The sequence below is a fragment of the Lacerta agilis genome, chromosome 17 (assembly GCF_009819535.1).
Source record: "Lacerta agilis isolate rLacAgi1 chromosome 17, rLacAgi1.pri, whole genome shotgun sequence".
Taxonomy (NCBI): domain Eukaryota; kingdom Metazoa; phylum Chordata; class Lepidosauria; order Squamata; family Lacertidae; genus Lacerta; species Lacerta agilis.
The window spans coordinates 31,814,977-31,833,460 of record NC_046328.1 but is presented as its reverse complement, the minus strand read 5'-3'; the positions used below and the strand labels follow the sequence as shown (position 1 = coordinate 31,833,460).

Genomic DNA, 18,484 nt, shown 5'->3' with positions numbered 1-18,484 from the left:
ACACCAAGGGTCATCTAGTCCAACCCCTGCAATGCAGGGATGAATCTCAGCTAAACATCCAGTCTAGCATCCTGTTCTCAGAGCTGGCCACCCAGATGCTTGTGGGAAACCCCCAAGCAGGAACTGAGCACAAGAGCACATCCCGCAGTTTCCAGCAACTGTTATTCAGAAGCACGTCTGTCTCCAACTGCCAAGGCAGAGCATCGCCATCATGGCTAGTAACCAATGATAGGCCTCTCCTCCGTGAATCTCTCTGATCTTTTTTTAAAGCCACCCACGTTGTTGGCTGTCCTGCAGGTGGGAGTTCCACAGTTTAACTCAGCGCTGTGAGAAGGTCTTCCTTTTATCTGTCCTGAATCGTCCAGCAATCACTTCATTGGATGTCCCCAAGTTATAGGGTCATGAGAGAGAGAAAACGGTTTTCTTAATCCGCTCTCTCGATGGCATGCATAATTTCATAAATTGCTTTTGTGTCACCTCTCACCTTTTCTCTCTAAACTCCAAATGCTGCAATCTTTCCACATAGAGGAGTTGATTCATCTTGCCCTTTTCTGAACTGTATAATACCCATCTAATTGTTGTAACCTGCCCAGGGACCTTAGGGTGAACAGCAGAATGGCCTCGGTCCAGTATACCTGAAGGAGCGTCTCCACCCCCATCGTTCAGCCCGGACACTGAGATCCAGCGCTGAGGGCCTTCTGGCGGTTCCTTCACAGTGAGAAGCAAAGCTACAGGTAACCAGGCAGAGGGCCTTCTCGGTAGTGGAGCCCGCCCTGTGGAACGCCCTCCCAGCAGAGGTCAAAGAGATAAATAACTATCTGACATTCAGAAAATACCTGAAGGCAGCCTTGTTTAGGGAAGTTTTTAACCTGTGATATTTTAAATGTATTTTAATATCTGTTGGAGGCCGCCCAGAGTGGCTGGGGGGACCCAGCCAGATGGGCGGGGTACAAATAATAAATTATTATTATTATAGAGGAAGAAGAAGAAGAAGAAGAAGAAGAAGAAGAAGAAGAAGAAGAAGAAGAAGAAGAAGAAGAAGAAGAAGAAGAAAGGGCCTGAGTGGATATTTTTGTGGGGAGGGGATGTTTTTGGTACTCTTGCAAACTTCATGTTTCCTTAATCTAAGCATACAGAACACACACACACACCCAATTACTCCCTTTTGGAAATATTTGTGTTGGCACTCACCACCACCTGATGTCACTTATAGAAGGAACAAAGAAAATTTATACACACACACCATAAATCTACAGTATTCCATTCTCAAAGTCATTCAAAAGACACGAAACCGTGATCGGAACAGAAGGAACAAAAATCTGCATCAGCCACTTGGTGCAGCTGTTGTTTGAGCCAGAGCGAACTGCGAGGGAGCAAGGTTGTGAGAGGGGCCTTAGATCAGTCGGCGGAGCATCAGACATAGGAGAACCAATGATATGACTACACTTCTACAATATTTAAACCAGGCCTTTATTAAGAACGATGAGGAGTATAATAAAAAAAATGGGGGAGGGAAAGTGCCATAACTCAGTGGTAGCACATCTGCTTTGCTGGCCGGAGGTCCCAGATGCAATCCTTGGTGTCTCCAGATGGGACTGGGACAGACACAACTAAGCTGAGTAGACCAGCTATCTTAGTTGATAGGCAGCATCAGACATTCCTATTTAAACCAGCCTTTCATTTAGACTTGGTTAGAGTGTGGAGTTTTTGGATTTGATATCCCGGTTTATCACTGCCCGAAGGAGTCTCAAAGCGGCTCACATTCTCCTTTCCCTTCCTCCCCCACAACAAACACTCTGTGAGGTGAGTGGGGCTGAGAGACTTCAAAGAAGTGTGACTAGCCCAAGGTCACCCAGCAGCTGCATGTGGAGGAGAGAGGATGCGAACCCGGTTCACCAGATTACGAGTCCACCGCTCTTAACCACTACGCCACACTGGAAGCTGTTCCATTGTCTGGAAAAGTCACTTCCTGGTTTGCACCGAGTATATTGAGGCAGCACCGGGTGTTGAAATTTTGTGACCCTAACAATTTTGCACCCGGGGCAACTGCCCAGTGCACCCTCCCCCCCATGCTATGCCACTGTATGGACCTATATGGGCCCTATGTTCTAAATAGGGTAGAAATGAAATAGAAACTCAGTTGGGTTAAAGACCCTTAACCCCAGGAAGAATAGCATCTTCTTCAGCTGTGGAAGAATCTCTGCCCCGGCCCCCAGTAAAAGTCCCAACCCACATTCCTGAGGGATCATACATCTCTCTTACACTTCTAAAAGCCAAACATCAGGTCCCCGGCTGTTAGAGAGGGTATTAAGAATCATATCCTTATACTTAGAAGAGGCGGATAATCTCCCAGGCTGCTGAAAAGCATTAAGCGGAGAGCAGAGAGAGAGAGATTCTCAACTGGTACAACTCTGAGCCCATGTCAGTGCTTTGAGCATCCCCACAGCAAGGTGCAGGGAACCTCAGGCCCAATTGTGGCCCTCCAGTGGTTTCGTTATAGCTCTGCTTTCCTTTGGACCACATCAGCGAGGATGAGAGGGAGCGGTTCTTGTCATCTGGGCACTCCAGGATCTCCATACACACTGCCCAGGCTTGTGCTCTGGGGAGGTCACGTCAGTGCTAACACAGAAATAACACAAGAGAAGGCAGCAGTTACCGGTCTCTTGCAGCCACAGCAGGCAGTGCGATTTCTCCAGTGGTTTGCCTTCACCCCTGGAAGCGTGCTCCATTGTTTCTTGAGACATGGACGCCAACAAAAAGTAGGCAATCAACAGCCCTCCGATGGTACAGCATTTGACTGCAGATCTCGAGGTCCCCAATTCATCCCCACGCTCCCCCTTTCTTCAATGGAAATAAAGGCAATGCTGTTTATCTGAAACGTCTGGTTTCCAAAGCATGCTGTCTTTGATGAGAGCCAGTGGTGGTGCTCTGGTGAGGGCGTTGGGACTAGGAACCAGGAGAGACCAGGCTTCAGACCCCTACTTGGCCATTAAGCAAGCAAGTCACTGCTTTTCAGTCTAACCTACCTCACAGGGTTGTTGTGGGGATTAAATGAGGGGAAGAACCATAAGCAACTCAGGAGGAAAAAGGTGGCATGCAAATGGAATAGATAGATAAAGGTAAAGGGACCCCTGACCATTAGGTCCAGTCGCGGATGACTCTGGGGTTGCGGCGCTCATCTTGCTTTACTGGCCGAGGGAGCCGACATACAGCTTCCGGGTCATGTGGTCAGCATGACTAAGCTGCTTCTGGCGAACCAGAGCAAGCGCACGGAAACGCCGTTTACCTTCCCGCTGGAGTGGTACCTATTTGTCTACTTGCACTTTGACGTGCTTTTGAACTGCTAGGTTGGCAGGATCTGGGACCGAGCAACGGGAGCTCAACCCGTCGCGGGGATTCGAACTGCCAACCTTGTGATCGGCAAGCCCTAGGGCTCTGTGGTTTAACCCACAGCGCCACCCGCGTCTCAGATAGATATACAGACAGACAGACAGACCGGGGGGGGGACAACAACCTCAAATCAGCTCCAGCCAACCAGGCCAGTGGTCAGGGGTGATGAGCGATGTAAAGGCCAGCAACCTCAAATGGGGGAAACCTTGAGTTTGGCTGATCCCTGTGCAAGAACTATCCTGACCGACTCCACGTTCTGCATCTGAGCAAACAAGACTCCAGACCCACCCAACGGAAAGTGGACTATTCTAGACAGACGAGAGCCAGAAACTGTAACCAATCCAAAGCTTTATTTTGAGTACAACAATCTTCTTCCTCTCCAGAGGGGAAGAGAGGAGATGGGCATTTGGTTGAGCAGTGAGTGGCATTAGCAAGAGATTATACAGCCGCCCATCCAGTTTGCGGTGCAGGGTAGGAAGTCAGGTGTGCTGAAAGGAGCAGAGAGAGGACCTCGTCCCGTGTACCTGGGCTGTGTTTGCAAGTTACACTCAAACCACGGTTTAGTGCAGCGTTATCGAGCCTCCCCCATGGCCCTCACCCTCCTGTGCAGCCAGGACAGTGTCAGAAGCTGTTGCAAGCTTGCATCTGAATGAGGCATCACGGCTCGACTATGGTCTGTTTCAAAAGGTGCCAAATGCAAACCATGGTTTCATGAAGCTGCCTTGCTGAAATGAGCCCTTGCTGTGATGAAACTGGGATAGGACATGGCAAGTTTAAAGGAAAGGGGAAGGGGAATCTTCCGAAATCCTCCTTTTCTGGCTGTGCAAGAGGATAAGGAGAGGGGAAACGCACGACTCCTAGAGGGGACTAGGCTCATTCGCGTGACACTAAACCATGACTTGGCATGATGTGCAAACATGGCCAGGGAATATGCTAGGTATTCTGTAGCCCGGGGGCAAATCGGGTTGCATCAATTGCAAACCTTCACCCTGTCCCTAGTTTTGCTCCCAACACCAGCCCACATGACTTTCTCACCCCAGCCCAAGAGCTCACAGTTTGGCCACCCCCTCTCCTCTTCAGCAGCAAAGGCCTGTCCTGCAATTTCTCAGCTTAGAACCCATTTTGGTCACGTTGCCAACTACTTTCCCCATCATGGCTCCTGCGTCACTCAGAACTTGCCAAATAACGTTCCCGTCCGAGTAAAAAAGCCCTGTGTCGTTTATGTTCTGGGGATTAATCCAACAGGCTTAGCTCTCCCACTCAGGCTTGATCCCCACCTGTTGAACTTCCGTCCCCTGCCTCTTTCCCGTCACGCAGCAAGGAAAAGGCAACAGGAGCCTTTGTCGGGGAAGACGTTGGTGAGATGATTCCCAAATTAAGGATTTGCCTTGGGAGTTGGGCAAGCGAGGAGAACAGGAGGAGCTCAGCACTTTTAAGAATAAGGCACAGCGATTCCCAACCCACCTTAGGGAAAGTGTGTGTGGTCAGTCATTAGCAGAAGCAGCTAAAAGTAACACTCAAAAGCGTTCCTGGTCTCAGATAAAAATCAGCTTGAATCTGGGACGAGGAGCAGGACTAGAAAATGCCCCCTGAAAATAACATGCATATAATTCAACCCGCCGAGGGGACCCTATTTTGCCGGATTCAGGTGGACAGGATGATTGACAGGCACAGAGCTAGGCAAGAGTTACGAAATAAGATTTGTACTGGGAGCTGCAGAAGTGTTAAGCTTGAGGTTATTCTGCCCCCTGGTGGCCGAAAACTGTAAAAGTCTAAAACTGCAGCCCAAGATGGACTTGGGAGGGAGGAAGGAAAACCCGAAACGGACCGGAAACCGCCCCATCCCACAGCACAAACATACATTTCCTGCGAACATCAGCCCCCACCTGATGCTAGGTGGGGAAGGCGCCAGTGCCAGGAACGAGTGCAAAAAAGAACAGCCCGCGGAAACGACACACAAGAGAGCAGCTGGCGAGGATGGAGATGCACACCCTGCCTGGAATGGAGTCACGGGGAGGGAAGAACTGGCACTGGATTATGGCACTCGCTGGAATGGGCCCTCCAAAATGAAAGGAAGAGAAGGGTGGGGTGGGTGTAAAAAACAACCCTCCACCCAGAAATGCCCTGCCTTGAGGCGCAACTGAGCGCAGCCCAGCGGCATTCTGCAGATTCTCTTTCTTTGGTGATTCAGCCAAACCCCAGCCCAGGTCCCGAAGGAATGGAGGGTGGGGTGGAGGGAGACAGAGAGAGAGAGAGAGAGAAAGAGAAAGAAGTGGAGATAACACGAGGGGCCTGTTGTTTCGCTACAGCTTGCTGTGGATAAGCTGAAGCAGTTTCTCCAGCTGCGCATCCAGGGAAAGCTGGTCTCCGTCGTTGGTGATGACCCAGTCATAAGGCACGCCCTGATCCAGGCCGCATTCGGATTCCGCGTCGTCAATCCCTGGGGTGGAGAGGAGCAGAAAGTCAGGCAAAAGTTGGCAGTTTGACTTGCTGGCGCTGAATGGTCTCGGTCCTGTATAGCAGGGGTGGGCCAACTCTCAAGAGACTGCGATCTTTCTCGGCCTTTTGGCTAAGATCAAGTGTAGTATCTGTTCTTATCAGTTTAATATCTGATATGTCCTCTATTTGAGGACTATATATTAAATGGATTTTTGGAGCTGGGAGATGGAATAGGGGCTTGCTCCGTCCACTCCATGCATCGACCTGGTATTGCAGTACCTCCAGGAATGGTGCACAAAAAAAATAAAATAAATAAAATTAAAAAAAAAGAGACTGCGATCTACTTTTAAAAATTGGCAACGATCTACCCCCGTTTTGGGGGGGGTTCAACGTTGGGTTTGTTTCTTTAGGGGTTCAGCTCAAAGTTTTTAGGGGTTTAAAAAAAAGCTTTTTTGGGGGGACAAACTTCCGTTTTGGGAGGGGGGGTTAAAGGCAAGGGAAAGGGGTAAAGTCACTCACAAAAATATAGCTATGGATGAAAACAGCAGCACAGAACAAGCTCTGTCTTCCCTTCCAGAGATCAAACAACAATGGAAGGCAGGGCAAGGGGGCAGGGCAGCAATCAATTTTAGCGACGCTAAGGAAAGGGAGCCAGAGATCGACCACAATCTACCAAAACCTCACAGGGATCTACCAGTAGATCACGATCGACCTGTTGGACATCCCTGCTGTATAGTGATGTTATATTCTCTAGAATAATCGTTTGGATAATATTCTCGATAATATTCTTGATTAACGAGAATATTGGAGAATTTTCATTTAAAATAGGAGAATGTACATGTCATAGGACAAGTCAAAAAAATACAATTGGTGTGTTAAGGTTTGATAGAAGTAAATTCAGTAATAGGCTATCTTCTGCTTCTAATAGCTCTAACACTTGTTTTGGTGACTAAAACACAGCTTGATAAACAAAAGAAGCCATTAACATTAAATATATTATCATTATATGATAATATATTTCAGTATGTCAATCTCTGGTAAATGGCACCATTGAATGGCACTGCAAAAACCAGTTACTGGCACTCAATAAAAATATAGAAGTGTCAACTGTTTAAATCAAGGTCACCTCACATGTTGTTACACATAACTGTATAGCCCTAAGTATTTTAAGTGTATAAAGCATTAAAGCTACTTTCTGTAAAAAAAAAATGTTTTCTGTAGCTCACATTTCAGAACTGTCCATGGTGAATAACACAACGCCCAGTAACATAACTGGATCAAAAAAATTAATAATCATTATTTATTACACTGGCAATATCACAGCTTGACTTATTATTTACTAGATTTTTAAAATGTGGATTGTAAAACTGGTTCTTACATTAGAACTTACAGTTTGTGGAGAATATTCTCCGGAGAATTTTCTAGCAGAGAATATTCTCACTTCATATCTCACCTGTATACCTGAAGGAGCATCTGAAGGAGATCAGTAAATATGACTTTTAGAAGACATCTGAAGGAAGCCCTGTATAGTCATACCTTGGAAGTCGAACGGAATCCGTTCCGGAAGTCCGTTCGACTTCCAAAATACATTCGAATGCCAAATCGCTCCTGCAGCCAATCGGAAGCTGCGGAAGCCCCGTCGGACGTTTGGCTTCCAAAAACAGTTTGCAAACCGGAACAGTCACTTCCGGGTTTGCGACGTTCGGGAGCCAAAACGTTCGGGAACCAAGGTACGACTGTCTAGGGAAAATTTTAACATTAGATGTTTTGTAGGGGTGGTGGTGGTTATATTTTGCTGGAAACCGCCCAGAGTGTCTGGGGCAACCCAGTCAGATAGGCAGCATATAAACAATAAAATTATTATCATTATTAACACAAGCTTCCCAAATTCAGGCAGTGGGGCAGGGTGGATAGTACATAAGAATGCAAGGAGAGCCAGCAGGATAAGGCCAGCATCCTGACCAGAGATGCCAGGATAGCTCCGTTGGTGAGAGTGTGGTGCTGATAGAGCCAAGGTTGCAGGTGCGATCCCTGTATGGGACAGCTGAATATTCCTGCCTTGAAGGGGGTTGGACTAGATGACCCTTGGGGGTACCTTCCAACTCTACAATTCTATGATTCCATGCCTACCGAAAGCCCAGACAAGCAGGACATGAGCGCCAGTCCCCTCTTTGGTTCCCAGCAACTGGTATTCAGAAGCATCGTCAAAGCGGATTAGCTTTGACTCGATTGCTGACTTAATACTGTATTTTTCGCTCCATAAGACACACTTTTTCCCTCCTGAAAAGTAAGGGGAAATGTCTGTGCGTCTTATGGGGCGAAGGCTCTCTGTCAAGCAAGCGGCGAGGGGGGGTGGCGGGCAGCGGGGGAGATGCTGCTCCTTCCTCCCCGCCACCTCCATTCACAAAAGCAGGCTTGTTCGACTCTTTGGCACCTTACCTGTGCAAATTAACCACCTCAAAATTCAGACGTGCCTTTACTCTAGCTAGACTGGATGTGTTGCCCTCTGCCGTACTTGTGGGCAGATTTCAAAAGATTCCAATCGAAAAGCGACTCTGCCCCTGTGGAAATGGCAACTTGGAAACAGTAGCTCAGTCATGTCCTCTTATCATGCTCCCTCTATAAGGATTTGAGATCCGAATTTATCACACCACTCCTACTTACTATCCCAGGCCGCCCACCTGCGGCCACGTTGTTCTTTCTTTTATCAGATCAAAATGATCTGATAATGACAAAAGTTGCTAGATTCATCGCTTCTCACCTCCCCAACCCCATTTCTTCATGCAAATCCAGGACTGTGATGAGGCACGACAAGCCTTCCGATGGGGGCTGCGTGATGACAGCCTTGCCTTTCCATGTATATAGGGGGGAAAGGTTGCCATTTTATGTTCAGTCTTATTTTCTCGCAGAAAACATTATGATCTGAACTATTTTATTGGAGCAGGGGCTATTCTCTAATTACTGCAAAGAACTGTCAAATGATTAAATGTGGGTTTTTGTTTTGCAGTGAATTTTAAAAGCCTAATTGCACACCGAGCCCTGCATTGGCCAATGAGCAGAGAAACGAGAGGCAGGCGTGCCTGTGGCTCACTCACCCATTACGAACACCCAGGCCCGTCTCTTTCGCGTCTCCTCCGTGGCTACGACGCGCACCACTTTCACCAGATCCCCATACACGTCCTGGAACCACTCCACGTCCGAGATGCGCCTCGTGTCACTCACTATCTGTGTGGGAAGACTGGCGGGTTAACATCCGGGGAGGTGGGTTCTAATCATTCCTTGCCATCATCAATTTGCCACCGCTCAGCCTTACCCAGATGGGCTGTGTGACGCCCTCGACCACAATGCGGCAGAAGAATCCCGGGTCGGCCTGGCGCCGCTCCTCTCCCCATCGGATCATGTCCTGCCGATACGTCTCCTTATAAGAGCTGGAGTCCAAGAGGCGCTGGAAGTCCAAGCCATGCTCCTACAGGCGAGGTCAGAGAGGCGAGCCAGTTATCAAAGCTCCCGGATGAAACTGACTTGTGAACAAGACCGATCCAAGGGTCTACTCCTAATTAACTTGTGGGACTCACTTCCTCGTGAAATACTGTCAGGAGCTGGAGTCAGGCGTACGCCAGCAATGAACCAATAAGCCACCTGAAGTCAGTGACGTTAACTCTTTCTACAAAGAGACCATATAACACCGGTCCTGAAAGATCTGCATTGGCTCCCAGTACATTTCCGAGCACAATTCAAAGTGTTGGTGCTGACCTTTCAAGCCCTAAATGGCCTTGGCTCAGTACAGTGGTGCCTCGCAAGACGAAATTAATTCGTTCCGCAAGACTTTTCGTCTTGTGGAAATTTCGTCTTGCAAGGCACCGTTTCCCATAGGAATGCATTAAAATGTAATTAATGCGTTCCTATGGGGAAAAAGTCCGGGGGCCCCTTCTGAACGGCACCGGAGCTGCGCCGTGCGGCTCCGGTGCCAGTCGGGAGTGGCGCCGTCGGATCGCGCCTGCCATCTTGGGTGGGCGGGCGCGATTGGACGGTGCCCCTCCCGACCGGCACCGGAGCCACGCGGCTCCGCGTTTTAAGGCTGCAGCGAGCAAACAGCAGTGCTGCTGTTCGCTCGCTGCAGCTTTGAAACGCGGCGCGGTCTGGTGCCGGCTTACAGTGGTACCTCGCCAGACGAATTCGTCTTGCGAAAAACAGCCATAGACAAATTCGTCTCGCGAGTCAACTAAAAACTCGCAAAACCCTTTCGTTTTTTTGCGGGGTACCACTGTATACCTAAAGGAGTGTCTCCACCCCCATCGTTCAGCCTGGACACTTAGGTCCAGCTCCGAGGACCTTCTGGCAGTTCCCTCACTGCGAGAAGCCAAGTTACAGGGAACCAGGCAGAGGGCCTTCTCGGTAGTGGCGCCCTCCCATCAGATGTCAAGGAAATAAACAACTATCTGACTTTTATAATATGCCTGAAGGCAGCCCTGTTTAGGGAAGTTTTTAATGTTTGATGTTTTATCGTGTTTTTAATATTCTGTTGGGAGCCACCCAGAGTGGCTGGGGAAAACCCAGCCAGGTGGGTGGGGTATAAATAATAAATTATATTATTATTATCAGCAACTCTTCCCAGCAGGTCTTGCTCGACCCAATGAGGCAGTTGTGACGACTGAAGGTCCCTGCCCTTCCCACAGCTGAGTCCTCCCCAAGCAATCGGAGACTCCTCAGTGTGTCTGCCTTTGCTTCGCCCTCTTCATACCTCTTCTGGTCCTCGGATACAAAAGGGGAGATGAGCTGGTCGCAGCAGGAGGAGGAGACTCCCTGGTGTCTTCAGCAACTTGGCCCCTCTACCCCTGGTCCTCCAGCCTCCACTTCTGCCTCTGATTCTGGGCCTCTCTCTGCCACAGGCTCCTCCCCGTTCACTAAGCCTTGTTCCCTCTTCAGCATGGGTAGGCAAACTAAGGCCCGGGGGCCGGATCCGGCCCAATCGCCTTCTAAATCCGGCCCACTGATGGTCCGGGAATCAGCGTGTTTTTACATGAGTAGAATGTGTGCTTTTATTTAAAATGCATCTCTGGGTTATTTGTGGGGCATAGGAATTCGTTCATTTTTTTTACCCAAAATATAGTCCGGCCCCCGCCCAAGGTCTGAGGGACAGTGGACTGGCCCCCTGCTGAAAAAGTTTGCTGACCGCCTGCTTTTCAGTTTCTGCCACCTCCTCCTCCTGGCCTGATCCCTCTTCTCGCTCTGACCTCACATTGTCGTCCCGCCACCACTACCCTGACTCTGAGCTTTCTACCCCTGGGGGTTCCCTTGGGGTTCCCCAGCTGGTAATTCCTGCCACACCTCGGCATCCAGCTAGCCCATGACAAATGCATGTGGGCAACTGTTTTTAAGACAGGGTTAAGACAAACCCACTAATAGGAGAAGAGAGGGAATCGATCCGAGGCTGTCAGCAAAGCTATCCGAGAACATCAAGAGAGCCTTCCTGTATCAGGCCAAAGGCCCATCCGTTCCAGCTTCCTGTTCTTACAATGGCCAACCAGATGCCTCAATGGGAAGCCCACGGACAGGACCCAAGCACAAGAGCAACTCTCTCCCCTCCTGCGATTCCTAGCAACTGGTGAATGGAAGCATTGCTGTCCCTACCTGTGGATGCAGGGCATAGTCATCATGACTAATAGCCATCACTAGCCCTCTGCTCCATGAATTTTGCCCAATCCTTTTTTAAAGCCACTCAGGGAGTTCCACAGTTCTACTTTTTTAATCTTTTATTTGTCCGCAATCTTCCAGCATTCAGCTTTGCTGAGCTTCCACGAGTTCTGGTGTTATCGGAGAGTGAGAAGTACAACTCTCCAAGACACGCGTGATTTTATAAACTCGGATCGTGTCTCCTCTCGTCAGCCTTTTGCTGCAACCTTCTGTCACAGGGGAGTTGTGGAATCTCTCTCACCCCCCCCCCCATTCTAGTCCGGTCGCCAGGGACGTCTCATCCATTTGGGCTGGTGGCGCGGCGCACCAGGGCGCTGGGTCCCCAGGGGCGCCCCCCCGGGCGGGTGGGCACTCACGTGCCGGCGGCACAGCCCCGTCTTCGGGCACAGCGAGCAGGGGGGAGTAGCACGGCCCCGCCAGCGGCCGGGTACTTGCGCCGCCAGCACTCTCCCCTGGACGGCCCGGACGCATGGGGGCGCCAGAAGGATCGAGCCCACCGGCATACCGGCCGTCCCCCTCCCCAACCCGCCGCTGCCCCCAAGAGCGGGCTGTCGGCCGGGCGCTTGCGCAGCGGCGGCAGTCCCCGGCGGGCTGCGAGCCGGTCGCCCTCACCTCCCATCCCGGCAGCACTGGAAGGGCGCGCAGAGCCCCGCGCCGCTCCAGCGCCATGCCCCTCACCCCCTGCTCGCCCACCCCCCCTCCTGAGGGGCAGCAAGCGCGAGAGGGAGGCAGAGGAGAGGCGGTACGCCGGGGGCGCCGGAGGGATCACTGTGCCACGGGGGCCGATCTCCTTAAGACAGCCCTGCCGGTCGCTCTTCTCTTTTCCAACTCTCGGCCTAACTCAGCGAGGATGCTATTATGCACACAACAGGAAAGATAAAAGGGTACAAATTGGGGGAGGCACAACCTACCTTGGCATACTGCTCTTTGAGGGGTTCTGACAGCCGCAGGATAGTGCAAACATCAGGGCCCAACCTGCCAGGGGAGAAAATTTTTTAAAGGAAGCCTGAGTGCTCACTAGAACAGTGTTTTTCAACCACTGTTCCGCGGCACACTAGTGTGCCGCGAGATGTTGCCTGGTGTGCCGTGGGAAAAAATCACGTTGGCGCGCGAGCGGGCGGTCCGGTCCGGTCATATGGCGCCTCAGCTGGGCCGAGGCGCGCCAGAGGAGGCGGAGGCTGCTGCTGCTGCTGCTGAAGCAGAGAGGGCCGGTCGGGGCTGCTGGCAGGCGCCTGCTGACGAGGCGGACGCTGCGCCGCGAGCGCGCAGGAGGCGCACGGCGAGCTCCGAGAGCGCAGCCGCCGCCACCAAATGCTGTGCTTGGTGATCGCCGCGATGAAAGGTGAGCCGCACGGCGGCGCCTGATCCGCTTGGGCTGCGGCGCTGCTTTCTCCGGCTCGACGGGACCCACGAGGAAAGCGGCGCTCTCGAAAGCCCAGGCGCCTTCCGAGCGCGATCAGGCTCTCGCAGCTGCCGGGGGTCGGTGCCTGCGGGTGGGGGCGCAACTGCCTTTTCTGCCTGCCATTTATGGGTGGCTGGGTGGGGGTACATGAGGGGGGCGATCCGGGGTGCCAGGACGGGGCGTGGGAGAGGCAACTCTGTGTCGGCGAATCCGAAAGGGCTCTTTTGCATTACGTAAAGTAACTGCTCGGAATCTACTTCCCGAAGTTGACTCCATCGTCACATGACACCCCTTGGCTCGTGGTGCAAGCCTGTTGGCAGAAACGTCTGAAGGGGCCTCTCGCCCGCTTGAGCTGACCTCTGGGCAGGTGCCCTATCCTCGGAGAGGGTCGGTCTGCCCTTGGCAGTGAGTCTGCTTAATTTTTTGTGTTTTTGTGTGCCACTAACCCAGTTGTGGTCTGAAGTCTGCAGAGTGCTGGACTTTTCAAGCCACATGGACCCCCCCCCAACTTTCCAGACCTAGACTCTGCACAATAAGAGAGGGCACTTGAGGTAGAAGGACCTGTAACTTATTTATCCTTCAGAGTTTGAAGTCTTTAAAACGTGATTGTTCTTTTAGATGTGATCATTGCCTATTGTTAAATATTGAGGGGAATGCATAGTTTCAAAAATATTCTCCTTGCCCAGAACAGACAGAATATTGAACTGAGGGGAAACTTCGAAGCACATATTATTTCTGTGAGGTGGTGATGGAGAGATACACCAGAGGCATGTGCCCATCTGCAAAGTAACAAGTCCTTTGCTATAAAAACTAAATACAGAGAGAGACTGAGAGCTGTTGACGAAGAGCTACGTGTGTGTCTTTCTTCGATTCCAGCCAGAATATCAGCTTTGTGTTCAGCCAAACAGGCCCTGGTTGCGCACTGAATAAAGTATTTTATAATTTTTCATATTTCTGTTTACTTACTATTATTTCATAATAAAGTAATTATAAAATACTTTCTTTGTGTTTATTTGATTCCTATTCAAGAGAATTACTATATAGTCAATATAGGCACAGATTTAAATTTTTTAACATTTTCTAATGGTGGTGTGCCTCGTGATTTTTTTCATGAAACAAGTGTGCCTTTGCCCAAAAAAGGTTGAAAAACACTGCACTAGAAGGACAGATCCTGAAGTTGAGGCTCCAGTACTTTGGCCACCTCATGAGAAGCGAAGACTCTCTAGAAAAGACCCTGATGTTGGGAAAGATGGAGGGCACAAGGAGAAGGGGACGACAGAGGATGAGATGGTTGGACAGTGTTCTCGAAGCTACCAACATGAGTTTGGCCAAATTGCAAGAGGCAGTGAAGGATAGGCGTGCCTGGCAACAACAACATCCAGACAAAACATAAGTGTCTGTCCTCAAGGACCCTTTAGGGGAGAAGGGATATAGCTCAGCGGCAGAGAGTCTGTTTTGCATGCAAAAGGTCCCAGGTTCAAATCCCAGCATCTCCATGGGGACAGTCAGTCACCCACTGTGAGAGCAGGATCCTGGGCTAGCTGGGCCATTGGCCTGATCCCAGCAGCCAGGCTCTTCTTATGAACTCCGTCTTGGCTTCAACAAGGCCTAGTATCTTCCCACCAGGTGCGCTGCAAAGTTTGGGAACCTCACCTCCTTCCAGGGAAGGGCTTGGCAGATTGTGGATCTTGCCTGCTTTCCCGTCCTTCCGTCCCCCAAATGCTTTTAGGATTACACCCATTAATTCTCTCTGGGTAGGACTAACGTTGGATTAAACTCCGGCTACTCGTGGCCTTCCCTCTTCCCTACACCCCTGCAAGGTGGGTTTTTTCCCCACAGCTGCCCATGCCAACTTTTCTACACTTCCCCGCAACCTTCTCCCATCCCCGTCGCGTGTTGCGTCACGTGTGAAGGGGGAGGAAGGAAGCAAAAGGAGGAAAAGACGGAAGATAGCCTTGCCCCACACCCCGCCCCCAAGCCCTGGGGTGTCGCTTCTTTCCCCTCCTAACCACGGGGAGAGGGGAGGTCGGGGCCGATCTCGCGTGCGCTCGCGCTTCAGACGTTCGCTGCGGACACGGGAACGGGATTGAGAGAAGTTTTGCTTGAAAATTTTTTAAAAATGGGGGGAAATACAGTTTGGGAAGGTCTCTCCCCGCCGGATCCCGCGCGCACGTGGAGCGGTGGGTGGTCTTTCGCCTGCATCCCACCCACCCCGCCACCCGCCATCATGCACGGGGGGGGGGGTTAATGCTTCCTCCCGCCTGCTGTTGTGCAATCCCCGCGGCGCTTCTTACTGGCTCTGGATTTCCTCCGCCACGAAGTCCTTGCCCGACTTTCTCTTCCCGCTGAAGAGCAAGATGAGCTTCGGCGTCTGGGCCATTGCAAGAACTCCGCAACACCACCAGCAGCAGAAAGCAGCACTCAACAACGTCTCCCTCCCTTGCCGGCGTTAATGGTCTCGTCCGGAACTGAGCATTCCGTCCCGCCGCCCTCCGTCCGCCTCGTACCAATGGGGAGGTCTCTGGCGCCGCTTCCTGGAAAGCGGGCGCTACCACTGAGGAAACAAAAAAAGGGGGGGTTGGTGGAAATACGATAGACGGAGAGGCGGGACGAGGAAGACCGAATCACGCGGCGTGGGAGGAATAGAACGATCTGAAAGTGGGAGGGGCTATCTTTAAGCCACGCCCCGCATGGAACCTGAGTTCTGGTGTGTGAGGCGACAGGCGTCATTTGCATATTTAAACATGACTTTTTTAAAAGAAAAAATAATAATCTCAGTTTAGGCACAAAGGACAGAAAGGGATCATTTGGGAGGCTTATGGCGCAATACATATATTCCATTTTTTAAAAAATGTTTTTTACGTTTATAAATATTTTTTGAGTGTTGAGTGTCTGGAAATACAGTAGTTAAAAAATAATGACTTTTGAAAGGGACTATTAAAAGGGTTTGGTTTTTTTCTTCTCTTCTCTCCCCCACCCCAGTTATAGCTGATTTACAGCGATACTAAAACAATTCTACTGAATTTAAAGTATTTTAGATTTCACTCTTAATTTGAAAAAGTGTAATAAGCATGCCCATTTAAAAATGAGTGATGTATACTTATTAGTATTAGAAGATATTCCTTGAGAGAAAGTGAGGGAGTAACTTGCCAAGGATGGTCCAAAAGAAATAGTAACATTTTAGAAAATTCAGATTGGTAGCTAGGTTTGAATATGTAAACCGCAGGTGTGTACAAACACACAAAAATAGTTCTGCTGGCTTAAGGTACAAAACAAAGTATTTTGGAAGGGAAACTCTAAAGAGGGGGAGCCCCCCCCCCCAAAAAAACCTGTCCACTGAGGTTCTAGCATGCTCTAGTAATGGAATAATAACTGATCTGGAGTTGGCAGATGCAATGGAGTACCCAGGAAGTGGGCATGGCTGGCCAGCCTCTTAAACAAGAGGCCCCCCCATCCTGTCGCAAGTTCCACTTCTCATGACTAATATCCATTGAGAGAAGTCTCCTCTTCCATGAATTCACCTTTAAAAAACAAACAAACCACTATTTAAGCAAGGGGCCAGTGGTCACAGGTGCCCATTTGGGGATGATAGGGCAAAAGGCAGGGAGCCCAACAGAAGGTGGCGCCAGAGAGCCCAATGACAGGAAGAGCCCCCCCATTTCTAGTTCCTGTTTCCCCACGATACTCCTCACTGCTGCCTTCTACAAGGGCAACATTGAGAGGAAGGAGGAAGAAGCGGATGGACTGGTTGTAAGTTAAGAAGAAAGGCAAGTGAGGGTTTTCGGGGCCCTGCCACATCTCCCCTAGTGAACCAGCCTCCACTGGAGTGGGCACTGCGATCTCTCGCGCCAGTCAATCTCCATCAGTTAATTGTGTGACATGTGAAGAACATGTGGCTTGAAAAAAGCTTCTGCCACAACGGACTCGTTCGGCCTCCTCAATTCCAACAGCACGTTCAGCAACTTGGGCGCAACTGATGTGAAAAATTGCTTCTTAGTCTTGCAACAATGACATCCCAGCTCGGGCCGGTTTGAAGTATGATTCTCCTGCTCTCGAGGTCATCAAACCCACCCAAACCTCGCAGGGTAGACTACGCAGCCAAAAACGTAGACAACTAAGGCACAAATACAGGATGGGTGACACCTGGCTTGAGAGCAGTACATGTGAAAAGGATCTAGGAGTCTTGGTAGACCACAAACTTGACATGAGTCAACAGTGTGATGCAGCAGCTACAAAAGCCAATGCAATTCTGGGCTGCATCAATAGGAGTATAGCGTCTAGATCAAGGGAAGTAATAGTACCACTGTATTCCGCTCTGGTCAGACCTCACCTGGAATACTGTGTCCAGTTCTGGGCACCACAGTTCAAGAAGGATACTGACAAGCTGGAACGTGTCCAGAGGAGGGCAACCAAAATGGTCAAAGGCCTGGAAACGATGCCTTATGAGGAACGGCTTACGGAGCTGGGTATGTTTAGCCTGGAGAAGAGAAGGTTAAGGGGTGATATGATAGCCATGTTCAAATATATAAAAGGATGTCATATAGAGGAGGGAGAAAGGTTGTTTTCTGCTGCTCCAGAGAAGCGGACACGGGGCAATGGATTCAAACTACAAGAAAGAAGATTCCACCTAAACATTAGGAAGAACTTCCTGACAGTGAGAGCTGTTCGGCAGTGGAATTTGCTACCAAGGAGTGTGGTGGAGTCTCCTTCTTTGGAGGTCTTTAAGCAGAGGCTTGACAGCCATCTGTCAGGAATGCTTTGATGGTGTTTCCTGCTTGGCAGGAGGTTGGACTGGATGGCCCTTGTGGTCTCTTCCAACTCTAGGATTCTATGATTCTAACTCTATGGTAGGGCGGGTGGCTGGAGGACCAGTTGTGTGCTGCTGAGCCACAAAAGGGGGTGAAGGTTGAAGTTCCCTTGTGAATCCATCTGTCTTTGATGCTCACCCATCCATTGATGGCAAAGGCAGGTGGCACATTCTTAACGGTGGGTTTTGTGACCTGTGGTGCGATTCCAGCTTTGCAACGGGAGTTGGTGCACCTGTCTTGCAAGTGAGATGCTAATTTAGGGTTGCCATATTTCAAGAACTGAAAACCAGAATACAAAAGTTGTTGGTGGTGGTGGTGGGGGAATCACCTGGACATTTTGCCGATTTTTCGAAATTCCCCCCGGATGCTAATTTTGCCGGGAAATTCCAGGCGTATGGCAACCCTAGCTAATCCCAAAGATACTGGAGGTGGGAAAACACTTTGCTTATGCTCAGAGATAAAATTCCTCCTTTACACACACTTCAGTGAGGCAGTATCCTGCATGCATTGTTGGGAAAGAGAGGAGAGAGTTCGAACAGGGACAGGAACACAGGGAGCTGTGACAGATGTTTGGTCCATCTAGCTTGGTGCTGTCTACACTGACTGGCAGCAGCCACCCAGGATTTCCCCTCACCCAGTGCTACATGGAATCGAATTTGGGACCTTCTTCCGGCAAAGCAGGGGGTTGATCACTCAGTGGTGGTCCTTTCCTCAAACTCAGGAATCACTCAGACACACAGGACGGAAGATT

The 18,484-nt window shown here is 50.2% G+C and overlaps 1 protein-coding gene and 1 non-coding gene across 2 annotated transcripts; one reads left to right on the top strand and one right to left on the bottom strand.

The window, feature by feature from the left end:
• Positions 1-5,527: 5,527 nt before the first annotated feature.
• PMVK (phosphomevalonate kinase) lies at positions 5,528-15,419 on the bottom strand. Its single transcript, XM_033174705.1, has 5 exons — positions 15,220-15,419; positions 12,435-12,498; positions 9,143-9,295; positions 8,925-9,054; positions 5,528-5,830 (listed from the first exon to the last, which is right to left on the bottom strand). The coding sequence occupies exons 1-5, from the start codon at positions 15,303-15,305 to the stop codon at positions 5,694-5,696; spliced, it is 570 nt and encodes a 189-aa protein (XP_033030596.1). The 5' UTR covers positions 15,306-15,419; the 3' UTR covers positions 5,528-5,693.
• Positions 5,941-6,130, top strand: LOC117039334. The gene has a single exon (XR_004425755.1). It is a non-coding gene; the product is annotated as a U2 spliceosomal RNA (small nuclear RNA).
• Positions 15,420-18,484: the final 3,065 nt, after the last annotated feature.